This window comes from Zootoca vivipara, chromosome 2, assembly GCF_963506605.1.
Source record: "Zootoca vivipara chromosome 2, rZooViv1.1, whole genome shotgun sequence".
NCBI classification, from domain to species: Eukaryota; Metazoa; Chordata; class Lepidosauria; order Squamata; family Lacertidae; genus Zootoca; species Zootoca vivipara.
In genome coordinates this window covers 20,377,013-20,392,656 of record NC_083277.1, presented here as the reverse complement: position 1 = coordinate 20,392,656, position 15,644 = coordinate 20,377,013, and the positions used below count along the sequence as shown (strand labels likewise).

The following is a 15,644-nucleotide window of genomic DNA, read 5'->3' as shown; positions in this document are numbered from 1 at the left end:
TCCCCCGCCCTCCGGCCCGCCGCACGGTAAGTCTGGGGACCCCTGGGCTAGACTAAGCGGCAGTGGCTGGCCCGACAATCGGGCTTCATGGCTGAGCAGGGATTCAAACCCTGGTTTCCCAGGCCCCAGTCCAGTGCTTGAACCACCGCACCACACTAGCACAGTTAAAGGTAAAGGGACCCCTGACCATTAGGTCCAGTCGCAGACGATTCTGGGGTTGCGCCGTTCATCTCGCTTTACTGGCCGAGCGAGCCGGCGTACAGCTTCCGGGTCATGTGGCCAGCATGACAAAGCCGCTTCTGCCGGATCCAGAGCAGCACATGGAAACACTGTTTACCTTCCCGCTGCAGGGTAGCTATTTATCTACTGGTACTTGCACTTCGATGTGCTTTCGAACTGCTAGGTTGGCAGGAGCTGGGACCGAGCAACGGGAGCTCATCCTGTTGCGGGGATTCGAACTGCCAACCTCCTGATCGGCAAGCCCTAGGCTCTGTGGTTTAACCCACAGCGCCACCCGCGTCCCTACTAGCACAGTAATTCCATGCCACCCCTGACCCTTGCAGGGGTGGCGTACCATCCACAACCTTATGAAAGCACTAGATCTTTATCCCTCTGGATTCTGTGCTCTCCCACTATGCACCCCTGATCTGTGGCACTCTTAAACCTGCACCCCAGTTCCTGAATTCCAGCTCCAACGTAAGCTTGATTTACAGGCCCCACAAGCCACTGACAGTGCCTAATAAGCGTATCCTTCCAGTAAAGATTGCTTACATTTTAAGTGCCGTAACATGACACAGACGAATGGAAATTTATATTCAAACACATATTTACCCATTACATTGTAATAAATATTGCACTGCATATTTATTAATCAGACGCGGCGTTTGTATAAGGGTTTTCAAGTGTTCAAAGTCCTTCAAATGCATTATCTTGTAATCTTTATGACAGCTGTGTCAGGTGAGTATTATTCTCTCTCCGTTTTCACAGACGGGGGCTGGGGGGGGGCCCCTTAGGCAACCCTGTCATCCTAAAGCCACCAAGCGAATTCATCATGGCAGAGATTAAAACCCAAGACAAAAACTTCCAGCAGATGTATTTTTAAAGCAGTTCGGGGGCTTTTATACGCCTAAGATCCTTCCGCTCCTCTGAACCGTGAGAAATTCGGGAGCAGCGCTATTTGGGTTCGAGGAGAGAATGCTGGAGATCACTCGCGGTGTTCTTTCAATATTTGCTGTATTTAAAAATATACACAAGCAGGGCATGAAGGGGGGGATATGTATAAGGTACATAGGAAGGGCTGCAGTTCAGCTGGCAGGACGCATGCATTGCATGCAGAAAGTACCAGGTTCAATCCCTCGCAAATCTAGGTAGGGATAGGGGAGACGACTGCCCGAAACCTGGAGAGCTGCTGCCAGTCAGTGTTGACAATACTGAGTCAGATGGGCCAATGGTCTGCCTCAGTATAAGGCAGCTTTATATGACCCCCTCTCTCTGTGTGCATGCCTTCCTGGCAGCAGACCCACTGTCTTTTACATGAGGGCTGCATACACCCCAGCTCACAGATCTCCCTCCAGGGCTGGCAGACCCAGCCTCTAAGGAGCATGCTGCAGCTGTTGCTGCCACAGCAGCAAAGCGTAATGCATTATCTGAAGGCAGGATCTGCTGCCCCTGTGGAACCTGCCGCCCGAGGCAGTAGCCTCACCATGCCTCAAGGGTGAGCCGGCCCTGTTTCTTTGTCTCCAAAACAGCAGTTTCATCACACACCCAAAGCTTAGATCAGCACCCTTCCCACTCTGGTGGTAGGTTGAGGGGAGGGAAGAAGGAGGCTGCGATACCTTTCAAATTGCGATGCAGGAGGTGGGGAGCCGTTCTGCAGCCTGAGGGTCACATTCCTTCCCCCTTGGGCAACCGTGCCAGTGGTGGGGAGACTCTTGGGGAACTAAGTCTGGGTCCGCTGGACCTGGAGTTCCAGCTCTGGTGGGTTTTACTTATAGAATCATAGAGTTGGAAGAGACCACAAGGGCTATCCAGTCCAACCCCCTGCCAAGCAGGAAACACCATCAAAGCATTCCTGACAGATGGCTGTCAAGCATCTGCTTAAAAACCTCCAAAGAAGGAGACTCCACTACACTCCTTGGCAGCAAATTCCACTGCCGAACAGCTCTTACTGTCAGGAAGTTCTTCCTAATGTTTAGGTAGAATCTTCTTTCTTGTAGTTTGAATCCATTGCTCCGTGTCCGCTTCTCTGGAGCAGCAGAAAACAACCTTTCTCCCTCCTCTATATGACATCCTTTTATGTATTTGAACATGGCTATCATATCACCCCTTAACCTTCTCTTCTCCAGGCTAAACATACCCAGCTTCCTAAGCCGTACTCCTATTGATGCAGCCCAGAATTGCATTGGCTTTTTAAGCTGCTACATCGCACTGTTGACTCATGTCAAGTTTGTGGTCTACCAAGACTCCTAGATCCTTTTCACATGTACTGCTCTCAAGCCAGGTGTCTCCCATCCTGTATTTGTGCCTTTCATTTTTTTTGCCCAAGTGTAGTACTTTACATTTCTCCCTGTTAAAATTCATCTTGTTTGCTTTGGCCCAGTTCTCTAATCTGTTATTTTGAAGTGTATATACTGTATATGTAACACGTCATATTCTTGAGAATCATGGTACAAAGGTTGTCAGATGATAGATAGATATAGATAGATAGATGGATAGATCTCCTGAAGAAGGTATTTTTAGCTTCTGCTTCTTCCCTGAAACACACAGAGGTATAATAAAGAACCTTGCTTCAGTGAGCACCAAAGCTTGCTCCGTCTTTTTTTGTCCTTTTGTGGTGCTCCTGCCCTACACACACACACACACACACACACACACACACACACACACACACAATGTTTTCCTGCACGGTTGGAGGCAGCAATGCTTCTGAATACCAGTTACTGGAAGCCACACAAGTGGAGAGTGCTATTGCACTTGGGTCCTGCTTGCAAGTTTGCCACTGGCATCTGGTGGCTGGCCGCTGTGAGTACAGGACGCTGGACTATTCTCATTATTATCATTTATTGAATTTATATACCATCCTATACCCAGGAGTCTCAGGGTGGTTCACAGAATAAAATCAAGATATAAAACCACAAAATACCTAATAAAAACAAAAACAACAACCCAATAGCAACCCCCCCAATAAAAACCACACCCACATTTTAAAAGGGCATAAATCGGATTAGCCAAAGGCCTGGTTAAAAAGGGAACATTTTTTTGCCTGGCGCCTAAATGTGTATAATGAAGGCGCCAGGGGAATTGGTGAGCGCATTCTGCAGATGGGGAGCCACTGCAGAGAAGGCCCGTTCTTGTGTTGCCACCCTCCAGACCTCTTAAGGAGGAGGCACACGAAGGAGGGCCTCAGAAGATGATCTTAGGGTCCAGGTAGGTTCATATGGAAAGAGCGGGTCCTCGAGGTATTGCAGTCCTGAGCCGTTTAAGGCTTTATAGGTCAGGCCTTGGGCCTGATCCTGCAGGGCACCTTTTGTGTTCTTAGAATCATAGAGTTGGAAGAGACCACAAGGGCCATCCAGTCCAACCCCCTGCCAAGCAGGAAACACCATCAAAGCATTCCTGACATATGCCTGTCAAGCCTCTGCTTAAAGACCTCCAAAGAAGGAGACTCCACCACACTCCTTGGCAGAAAATTCCACTCCTCTTTAGCATATTGGAGTTTCTTGAGTTTTCTTGATTAATAAGGTGCAGTTCATCCATTTTATTGGCAAGTGAGTGAAGATTTGAGAGGTGAATAGATCATAGAATCATAGAATCATAGAGTTGGAAGAGACCACAAGGGCCATCCAGTCCAACCCCCTGCCAAGCAGGAAACACCATCAAAGCATTCTTGACATATGGCTGTCAAGCCTCTGCTTAAAGACCTCCAAAGAAGAAGACTCCACCACACTCCTTGGCAGCAAATTCCACTGCCGAACAGCTCTTACTGTCAGGAAGTTCTTCCTAATGTTTAGGTGGAATTTTCTTTCTTGTAGTTTGAATCCGTTGCTCCGTGTCCGCTTCTCTGGAGCAGCAGAAAACAACCTTTCTCCCTCCTCTATATGACATCCTTTTATATATTTGAACATGGCTATCATATCACCCCTTAACCTTCTCTTCTCCAGGCTAAACATACCCAGCTCCCTAAGCCGTTCCTCATAAGGCATCGTTTCCAGGCCTTTGACCATTTTGGTTGCCCTCTTCTGGACACGTTCCAGCTTATCAGTATCCTTCTTGAACTGTGGTGCCCAGAACTGGACACAGTACTCCAGGTGAGGTCTGACCAGAGCAGAATACAGTGGTACTATTACTTCCCTTGATCTAGACGCTATACTCCTATTGATGCAGCACAGAATTGCACTGGCTTTTTAAGCTGCTGCATCACACTGCTGACTCATGTCAAGTTTGTGGTCTACCAAGACTCCTAGATCCTTTTCACATGTACTGCTCTCAAGCCAGGTGTCTCCCATCCTGTATTTGTGCCTTTCATTTTTTTTGCCCAAGTGTAGTACTTTACATTTCTCCTTGTTAAAATTCATCTTGTTTGCTTTGGCCCAGTTGTCTAATCTGTTAAGGTCATTCTGAAGTGTGATCCTGTCCTCTGGGGTGTTAGCCACCCCTCCCAATTTGGTGTCATCTGCAAACTTGCTCAGGATGCCCTCAAGCCCATCATCCAAGTCATTGATAAAGATGTTGAACAAGACTGGGCCCAAGACAGAACCCTGTAGCACCCCACTAGTCACTACTCTCCAGGATGAGGAGGAGCCATTGATGAGCACCCTTTGGGTTCGGTCAGTAAGCCGATGATAAAGCCGATCTTACTTAGGCCAGTAAGGTGCCATAATGTGCGTTGCCTGCTTAGTCGAACTGCTCAGCAGATGGAGAAGTTGCCGGCTGCAGCTCTCTTGGAAGGACACTATGGTTATTAATGGAGCGAGAGCTCTGCTGAGGCGTGGGTCATTTTGGCGCTGTACGGCATGGCTTTATAAAAAGAGGACTCCTTTCTCAACCCTTTGTCCGGCTGCGGAAAAAAGACTGGACTATTATGGATTGCTTTGGCTACCAGTCTTTAAGAGTAATGGCCCAGCTGTATATTGCTGGCATGAACTGTGTACTGTAAAGGTGAGCCCCGCCCCCGCCCCCTGGGCAAACTCAGGATGGGGAAGGGAAATAAATATCCATGCAGAACTTGAGACTGTTTTAAGATGTAGAGAGCTGGTGTGGTTTAGTGGCTAGAGCGTTGGACAAGGACCTGGGGAGATGAGGGGTTCAAATCCATCCCTACTCGGCGGTGAGGCTCTCTGGGTGGGGCCAGTCACTGCCTCTCAGCCAAGACTACCTCACAGGGTTGTTAGGGGGATTAAATGATGGGGGGGGAGAACCATGAGCACCACCTTGAGCTGCTTGGAGAAGACAGTGGGATATAAATTTAATAATAATAACAATAATTTATTTATAGCCCGCCCTCCACAGCCAAAACTGGGCTCAGGACGGCTGACACCAATAAAATTACAATAAGACATAAAAAGAAAACAATTAGTTAAAAATACAGGTTAAAAAACAAATTAGATTTTAAATTTTAAATGCAGCCTCATTTTTTAAAAAAGGCCCAAGTCAAAAACCATAAGGGGCCAGACTGAGTCCACGCCAAAGGCCAGGCGGAACAGCTCCTTCTTGCAGGCCCTGCGGAAAGATGTCAAATCCCGCAGGGCCCTAGTCTCCTGTGAGAGAGCGTTCCGCCAAGTTGGGGCCAGTACTGAGAAGGCCCTGGCCCTAGTTGAGACCAGTCTAACTGCCGTATGGCTTGGGATCTCCAACATGTTGTTATTTGTGGACCTTAAGGTCCTCCGCGGGGCATACCAGGAGAGGCGGTCCGTAGGTATGAGGGTCCTAGATCCTGTACTCCACTGGGAGCCAGTGCAACTGGTAAAGCACTGGGTGAATATGGTCCCGCTGCCAGCACCCCATAAGGAGCCTCGCTCTGACATTCTGCACCCGCTGGAGTTTCTGGTTACAGGTAGGTAGCCGTGTTGGTCTGAGTCGAAGCAAAATAAAAAAATTCCTTCAGTAGCACCTTAAAGACCAACTAAGTTTATATTTTGGTATGAGCTTTCGTGTGCATGCACACTTCTTCAGATACAAATTTGGAGTTTCTGGGTCAGCTTCAAGGGCAGCTCCATGTAAAGCGAGGGGGTTTAGTAAATAAAATGAGTACATCGTGTACAGCACTCTGAAGAATGACTTAACACCTCTCTTGTTTGTGTTTCACGTCCATTTCTAGGTAGTGTTCATGGCTTAGGGTTGTACCTAATTTTGTTGTTTTTGTTGTTTAGTTGTGTCTGACTCTTTGTGACCCCATGGACCAGAGCATGCCAGGCACTCCTGTCTTCCACTGCCTCCCGCAGTTTGGTCAAACTCATGTTGGTAGCTTCGAGAACACTGTCCAACCATCTCATCCTCTGCCGTCCCCTTCTCCTTGTGCCCTCAATCTTTCCCAACATCAGGGTCTTTTCCAGGGAGTCTTCTCTTCTCTGTACCTAATTAGTCATGTCCATTCATTTCATTGGGTTAGTCTGAGCATGACTTAACTGGACACAACCCTTATTAATAAAAATGATTTTAAAAATAAATAAAATAATCTCAGAACGAGCAGTGGGTTGGACAATTTCCCAGTGGTGGTGTGTAGTTAATCTGACTCGGGGAACCTGGTTCAGCCAATCAGGAAATAGGTTTGCTCACAGCTGATTCCTGCATTGCAGGGGGTTCGACTAGATGTCCCTCAAGGTCCCTTCCAACTCTACAATTCTTTATAGGCATCGAGTCATTGTAGTCTAGGCTTGGGGAGAGAATGCAACACAGGATACCAAAAACATTGAAAATTGGGAGTGTCCCCATTTGAAACCCCGGAGAGCTGCTGCCAGTCAGTGTAGACAATACTAAGCTAGATGGACCAGTGATAGGCAGCTTCCTATGAGCTGTAGCTCAGTGGCAGAGCACCTGCTTTGTATGCAGAAGGTCCCAAGTTCAATCCCTGGCATCTCCAGCTAGGCATGGGAGGGACCCCTGTCTGAAACCCTGAAGTGCTGCTGCCAGTCAGTGTAGGCAATACTGAACTAGATGGACCAATGGGCTGACACAGTGTAAGGCAGCTTCCAGAGTTGCCATCCTTTCATAAAGATGCTTATCCCATTCATGGCAATACAATGTGCCAAGATATGCCGCTGGGAGAATTCAGCTAGCAGTGCCTTTGCCCGGCAAGGAAGGGATTGTAATAGCGTTTCTGCTGCCACCTTGTGCTCGTGCTCTGTGAGAACAATATTTGAAGGCTACGCACTGCATAGCACTGCCTGCACCCCTCCGGATTTTATTTGGTTGGTGTGTGTGTGTGTGTGTGTGTGTGTGTGTGAGAGAGAGAGAGAGAGAGAGAGAGAGAGAGAGAATTCTGCAAAAATGCCATTGGCGTGATAATAGTTGTACTAGTGGTGGAATCGTAATGGACCACCATCATATCATTCTGCTTCATCAGCTGTTCTGCAATGCTTCCCTCAGTGTGATTCAATCATTGCTATCCGGAGAGGGACTTTTGCACTCTAGAGCAACAGATGTGGGAACAAAAACAAAAACAAAACCAACCCCCAAGCAAACCCCACCTAGAGCATTTGTGGTGTGAAAAGTTACAGGGCTTCAACCAGAAGTTGCAGGACATGCCCCGATAGGAAACAAAACAATTGGTGCCGAGCGTTGGGATAGCTCAGTTGGTAGAGCGTGAGACCCTTAATCTCAGGTTCGTGGGTGCAAGTCCCATGTTGGGTGAAAGATTTCCCCTGCATTGCAGGGAGTTGGACTAGATGACTCTTGTGGTCTCTTCCAACACGGCAATTCTATGATCCTATGTCTGCCCCCAAAACCTTTGCATAAACAACTAGTACTGGAAGCAGGATTGTGTATGACAGCTCTGATGCCATCACGAGCACAAATCATCATCAATTCACGCCAAATAAAAACATTGTCCAGAGGGACGTTCCCTCTATTTGACAGAAGGGATGGGACTTCTGCCACCAGAATCCAAATATGCAAGTGGTGGGGAAGATATTTCCTTCCTAAGTAGGTCACCAAAGCACTCTGACTCATCAATAACTCTGGGCTGTCATCCCTCATTCCTGTCTCAATTTTCCCAACTCAGATCATTTCCCCCCTTTTTAATTCTTTCACCTTGGTCAATTTTCTTCTGGCCTGCTTTTGCCTGGCTTTCAAACACCTGGCCCAGATTGCAAATCTACCTGGCAACCTGTTTCTTGTTATCACCCTGCTGTGTGGCCTGCCATTTTTAATGTGCTTCCCCCCTCCAATCCCTTTACCCCCTTTTTTCCCGCATGCATGCAATTGCCATAAGATTAGATAGCAATCACTGCCTTGTTAGTGATGGACCCCATTGTCGCCATTATCAGCGAGCCATACCAAAAGCAGTGGTGGCTGCTGCCCCATTGGGACTTGAGGGGCAGAAGGCAGGGACCCCCTAAGAGCAGGTTGATCCAGAGCCAATGGTGGGGAGAGCCGACTCATGCTAATTTTTAACCCCTTCCTCCCTGCTGAGATGTACAAGGGCAACATGGAGACCGAGGAGAAGGAAGCGGACAGTGCCACCCCCTGGACTGGTTATAAGCAGGTAGGCGGGGGGAGGGAGAGAGAGAGCAGATTGAGGTTGGTGGGGGGCAGTGCCCCACTTACCCAAATGGACTGACCAGAGGTGAGGCAGCTTTGACAAAGATGCAATTGACACAGGCGGAATCTCTCCCATATTTATTGTCAGAAGTTGGATCTGTACCACAATTGGGTAGGTGATTGCAAAAACGAGAGAGAGAGAAAACCAAACCAAAAAACCAGGGAGCTGAGAATTAGGATAGCATGGGGTGGTGGTAGTGATTACAGCTTGGTGTGCAGAGGAAAATGGGCTCAGCCCAATTTGGCACAAACACTCATATATTACAAATACATACAATGGGGAGATGCAGCAGCGTGGCTGGGCACTACAATGTGGAGGTGGAGTGGGGAAGGGGCTAAGCACACCTGGGCAAGAAGCAGCAGGAGGATTGCTGCAACAGTTGTATGACAGGAATAAATTCAGCCGATGTAGCCTTTCTCATCATGAACAACTATGGACGCTTCCAGACGGCCTCTATTTTCAGGAGGGATTCAATCACACACTGGCAAATGCAGGTTGTGTGGTTACGTTTGATGGGGAAGTCTTGCGCACTGAACTCACTTCTCCAAAAGATTGGACTTTTTGCAGTAAGGAAAGTGACGGGGGGGGAAAGCAATAGAAAATGTGGAGGGGTAACACTTGCTCTAAGCTCCCTGCAAACAAACAAAGATGAACGCCCATTAAACCGTTCATGCCCTAAAAGTCTAGTGGTAGCTTTAAGACAAAACAAATCTCTATTTTGATTATGAGCTTTCTCATGGCCTCAATAAATGTACTGGAGTTTGAGGTGCCACCAGACTCTTTGCTGGTTTTTGTCTTGTGTCCCCCCCCCCTCCCCGGCAACAGACTAGCACCTAGAATTTATCATCATGGTAGTCTCCGTTGTAACACCTCCAGGCTGCATCTTTTGAATTTATGCTTGTCAGACAGATGTTAAAGCTACAGAAATAAAGCTTCCAACTCTATTAAGGTGTCTCTGTGTGCGATTGATGTGCTGTTCCCCTAATAATTTTCTCCATGCTTGCTTGCGAAGGGGGAACGGGACAGCTGCTGGTCTGCTTGTTCAAGACAACACCCACATACTCCATTTCTCTGGCACTCCCGTTCCCCTCTCTCTTATTCATTTGGGGAGGTTCCCTTTCCCCTCTCCAGTGAGAGGAAGTTTCAGGAGTTCTGACCTCCCAATTCCAGCTGGAGTGGCCTCAGTCACAGCCTACAAAGAAGCCACTGGTAAAAGCCAAAAAAATGGAGGGCAGGCATCTTCCTCCAGGGGGGAGGAAGGCGTGGGGAAGGCAGCAGAGTGTATAAGGTACATTTATAATGGCAGGGGCAAGAAATGCTATCCAGGATATTAAAAGGCAACTGCTGCGTGATCAAGATCACATCAGTGCAACTGAAAATGTGGAAGGGGCATGATTTGTGGCAGGTGGATTGGGGAATAAGGTACAAAAGAGAATAGGCCACACAGAGTACTGGAAATGCGACAGTCTTTTTCTGCTTTCTCTTGCAGCATTGGGGAAGGATTAGAACCTGAGAGACAGGATGTCATTAGTGTACCTTAACCAGGTAAGAACAGGCTGGGGATTGGGATTGGGCAAACAGCCCCCGAGGATTAAAAGCACCCCACAGAAGGTTTGGGTGCTGGGTGGGTTTGGGGATGAAACCTAGTAGAGCTGTACTGGGGTCTCTGTACTGGTGATAGTAATGAAAGGTGGGATGGAGCCAGTCCCAGATGCTCTGATGACTGGCAATGGGGTGGCCCAGCCTATCTGGTAGGAGGAAGTGAATGCGCTCCTCGCCTGAGGTTTGAAAGCTAATACTGACACTATTGGACAAGGTGATCTTGGAGGAAATGTGGAAGTCTGCATGTGCTTGGACGGGTATGTGTGTGCATGGAGCCCTTGTCCCCTGCTGCTAGCAGCACCTCCGTCTTACCGATGTCAGACCAACCCAACCTGATTTCACAGCTTTCCCATTAATGGCATGAAGGCGGCTGCCTAAGGTACACAGCCAAATTGCAAGCAGGCAAGTACAGTGCTAGCAGTTGGCCGAGTCAGGCACTGGCTGAGGGACCCACACCAGCACCAGCCACACCGCCATGCACCACTTGCCCCAATGGCCCCCCAGATGCATTTTAAGGGGGTGGGGGATAGGGGTGCTTTTGAATGAGAGCCAAGCTCAGCTCCCATCTGGAGTGGCCACATGCCATTTGACCTAGAATGCAATGCCACATCCCAAAGATTTGTGGCATTCATTGACTTCACAGATTTGCGATTGGCCACCACACATGGGAGCCAGGATTAGCCCCCGCCCCCAAGCCCCTCTGCGGCGGAGTCATGTCTAGGGCCGTGGTGGATGGTGGCAAGTGAGGCCGCTGACAAAGCGGAAAAAAGCTTGCGGCAGCCGCTGCCACCAACCACCAGGGGTCTTTATTGACATCTCGCACTGGGAGCCTCCTGACTACGTGAAGGGCTGAGTCTCCAATACTGCCAACTTTCCCCGCTACCCCCAAACAGCTGACCTTGGTGCGCGGTGTTATTGCTAGAGGAAGAGAGTACAAGAAAATCAAATCACAGTCTCAAAAAGCGTAGCCTTCTCCAGGGGGGCTGCAGTGAGACTGTCTGGCGGTGGCAGCAGTTTTGTCTCCGCTTCGGGTGTCATGTATTCCAGGTGGTGGTGGCCCCAGACGGGGGTGGTCAGCAATTGCCAGCGCTGGGGGAGAAATAATAATAATATTATAATAATTTATTATTTATACCCCGCCCACTCTGGGCAGCTTCCAACCGAATATGAAAAACAGTACAGCATCAAACATTAAAAACTTCCCTAAACAGGGTCGCCTTCAGTTGTCCTCTAAAAGTAAAATAGTTGCTTATTGCCTTGACATCTGATGGAAGGGCGTTCCTCAGGGCGGGTGCCACTATCGAGAAGGCCCTGTCTGGTTCCCTGTAACCTCACTTCTCGCAATGAGGGAACCGCCAGAAGGCCCTCAGTGCTGGATCTCAGTGTCCGGGCTGAATGATGGGGGTGGAGACGCTCCTTCAGGTATACAGGAGCGAGGCTGTTTAGGGCTGTAAAGGTCAGTACCAACACTTTGAATTGTGCTCGGAAACGTACTGGGAGCCAGTGTAGATCTCTCAGGACTGGTGTTATGTGGTCCCAGCAGCCACTCCCAGTCACTAGTCTAGCTGCCGCATTCTGGATTAATTGCAGTTTCCTGGTCACCTTCAAAGGTAGCCCCCACATAGAGCGCATTGCAGTAGTCCAAGCGGGAGATAACCAGAGCATGCACCACTCTGGCGAGACAGTCTGCGGGCAGGTAGGGTCTCAGCCTGCATACCAGGGTGAGGCAGGGGAGTCAGTGAGCAACTCAAAGTACAAGCGTGTCCGTTTGTTCACTATTTGTTTATTTACATAGAGGATTTTTTAAAAATCTCACTTAAAAACTAGCGCAGTCAGGGGTCCTTGAAGTGGCTTACATCCGTTAGAGGGACTTTAAAGGAAAAGCCTAAAATGTTACCCTAGCGCAGAACCGTAGCTAGGTGATCTTGCGCCCCTGGCAGAACTGTTCAGATTGTGCCCCCCTAGCCATGGACAAATTAGCTCTTCTTTCTGCCTCTCCTCCAACCCACCCCCCTCCACCCATTCAATTTGCCCTCTATTTAAAACCATTGATTATAGGGCAATAATCAATATTTATATTTATGGACATGTTTTTTATCCTATTTTGTGCGCGTACTCCATCCCCTGCCGGGGACCCACCTTGCCACTCCCTAACTATGGCCCTGCCCTAGCATACATTAAAACCAGCAACCAAGGCCAAATGAATGGTACACCGAAACCAACCAACCAACATCAGTCTGGTGGCACGTAAAGACCATTTTTGTTTTCTTAAACAATCTGTCCAGGCATTTTCAACATGGAGGACAAAATGGTTTTAACAATAGTTTTTGGCTTTGCCTCTCTGCTGAGTTTTATTGCACCTGTCATGATTTTGTCCTGTGCTTTTGAACATTTTCATGCAATTTTTTATACTTAGCATTTTGTTGTAGCCTGTCCTCAATGGCTGAAGGATGGCCTAGAAACCTCTTAAATGCGCAGATCAATCAATCGATCAATCAATCAATCACACACAGCCCTTCTGAGGACTCAAAGGCCTCTGTAAACGGGAAGGTCTCTATACCTTTTCTAAAAAGCAGCAGAGAGTGAGCCAAGCGGGCATCTGTAGGGAGGGCGTTCCAAACATGGGGAGCCACAAAATTAAAAAGCCTGTTACAGAGGACTCCTTCCCACCAGCAGGATGGGCCCCAGATTCAGTCTGCTTGGAGGAAGTGTGAACAGCTCTTCAGGTGGCGTGAGAGTGTTGAGAGAAGTGGAAGTTCCTCCTGCTTCAATGGCAGAAAAGCCTCCCTCAAACCTTACGCTGTGATTCTAAAGTGGAGAATGGCATTGAAGCCAAGGCATGGAAAACCCCAGATCCTTGAGAACCTTGGAACAGGATCTTAAATAGGCACAGAAGCCCATCTGGCACCTGCCTCTCCGAATCTATGCTTGCATCTTCCCTGCGCTTTTGAAGCCTTCGCACCACTGCAAGCTGCTTGCCTGGAAAGAGGGAAGTATATAACAGCTGCTTTAGCAACCACAGAACCCGCTTCTGAACTTTTATTTGGGTGACTGGAGATTATACCATACGGATGCTATTCAGCTCCAAAAAGCCATTCTCCTCCCCAGGTCTATCAGCATGGCTGGCTAGCAGCCTACAATTCAGCGTAGCAGTCATGGCTGTGCCTGATAGCTGGCTGCACAGTGTGCAGAGGAGGCTTGCATGTCTCATCTGTAAAACAAGAGGGCCGGCCCCTCTCACAGCCACCTTCATCAGCAGAGGCATCCAGCTTGGAGTCAAGTCTGTGCTGTGCAAATTCCTTAGGGCAGGCACCCCCAAACCTCGGCCCTCCAGATGTTTTGGACTACAATTCCCATCTTCCCCGACCACTGGTCCTGTTAGCTAGGGGTCACGGGAGTTGTAGGCCAAAACATCTGGAGGGCCGAAGTTTGGGGATGCCTGCCTTAGGGCATCTCTAAGGTCACACTGAATGACCACATGCTGCAACAAGGGAAGGATAACTATGCTGGAATAAGCATCCACACCGTACACTTAAAGCACTCCAATACCGCATGACTCCCCCCCCCCCCCAAGAATCCTAGGAAACCCTAGTTTATCACAGATCAACAGCTGCTGGCACCCTTAAACTACAGTTCCCATGATTCTGTGTGGGGAAAGCCATGACTGTCACGGTGCTGTAAAGGTACGGCGTGTGGATGTGAGGGTACCACTGCAGCCTCATAGCAACACTTAGACTACAGCAAACTGCGCCATAGCCAGGAAGGCCAGATGGGACAAGGCTCAGCTTGCCAGCAGAGCAAGGTGCTTGGCAACTCCATCCTAATGGGCTGGGACTGGCCAGAGACGAGAGACTGATGACTCACCTGTTGGAAGGAGCCCTTGCTTCGCAGAAGCTTGTAAGCGACCGTGCAGGGGATGCAGAGCATGGAGGAAAGGGCCAGAGCCCAGCCAATAGCCTCACCCCACCATGGGTAGATGTAGGTCTTGTTGTAAGTCAGTGGTTGGTAGTTCACCACATGGAACAGGAAGATGCCCTAGTGATGAATGGAGGGGGAAGGAGGGAGGAGATACCAGAGATGATAATTATTCTTTTTAGTCTTGGGTAGGGGGAATAGAGGCAGCCAAAACCCAGTCCTAGTTCTCTTGTGCTCAACAAAACACCTTCTCAAATATCAATATACCTGGCTACAAGACTGAGGAGAACTAGGAGATCTGTCAAATATGCTTTAGTTGAGATTCCTGCATTGCAGGGGGTTGCACTAAATGGCCCTTGGTCCCTTCCAACTCTAACTACGGAGAATGGGATAACCCTGCTGTCCTGCCCCTGAAGCAGGTTAGACAAATCCAGCGTGAAGAAGAAGGGCCATCACATTTGAGTAAAGTCGGACAGCGCAGGGGAGAGGCAAAAACGACCAGTGTCCCTTAGCATGTGCTGTACTATTTAAATGTAGGCAAACTACAAGTTTCTTGCAGCTGGGAATGAGGTAATCTAAAAACACCATCAGCACCACCACGCATACACCAGTACGGGGCTGCTCAAACATAGTCACAGCAGTCAAATATTCTGGCAACAAGTCAAAACAAATGTGTGAAAAGCCAGGCTGAGTTAGCCCAGATTTGTATGGGGGCCCTTCTCCTTCTGCCCCACTGCTTTCAACTCACCACACACACCACTGGGGTGATGAGAGACCAGCACCACTTCATGTAGGGCAGCGGTCGGTAGCCAATCATATGGGCAACATCGTCCATGAAGCGGTCAGCTCCTGCGCGGAAGAGCGAATCAGTTTTGAACCTCGAGCCAGGCCGTCCCCTCCCGCACCAATCTGAAAAGGACCCCATTCACAGCACCCAGATCTCCGGCAGCCTTGGGTGGGGGGGAGCCAAAGCAAGAGTCAAGCAGAGGACTGTGCAGGGAGGGAAAGTGTTTGCTTTTCCTGAAATCTCCTTGCCCCTGTGTCTCCCTTGCCACTTACCATAGACCCAGGCAATCACCACACACTCCCAGAAGGCCTGCCACAGAAGCGTGATCCCGCTGGCCGAATAATTGTCAAACAGCTGAAAGACGTACATGCCGCCCTAGGGTCACATGGCACAGGAAAAGAACTGATTACCGAATACGCGCATTATCCGTGTTGCTTATTATTATTCCAAGTAGAGAAATGCCAGCCATGATGAGGAGTGGGGCTATGGAGACAGGGCTACGGGGACTTGTGTAGACAGTGTATCACAGAGAGACATGTCACACACAGAAAGAGACACTGGCCCCTCTCTGCAAACAGCATG

At 48.9% G+C, this 15,644-nt stretch overlaps 1 protein-coding gene across 1 annotated transcript in view; it reads right to left on the bottom strand.

Annotated features, from left to right (window-relative positions):
• Positions 1–8,820: 8,820 nt before the first annotated feature.
• Positions 8,821–15,644, bottom strand: part of LOC118080878 (sodium- and chloride-dependent creatine transporter 1) — a 29,242-nt gene continuing 22,418 nt past the window's right edge. Inside the window, exons 11-14 of the mRNA XM_060271267.1 lie at positions 15,335–15,437; positions 15,024–15,124; positions 14,225–14,395; positions 8,821–11,449 (exon numbers count right to left, since the gene is read on the bottom strand). Coding sequence (XP_060127250.1) covers positions 11,303–11,449; positions 14,225–14,395; positions 15,024–15,124; positions 15,335–15,437 — 522 coding nt within the window. The 3' untranslated portion in view covers positions 8,821–11,302. The remainder of the gene's footprint in view (positions 11,450–14,224; positions 14,396–15,023; positions 15,125–15,334; positions 15,438–15,644) is intronic.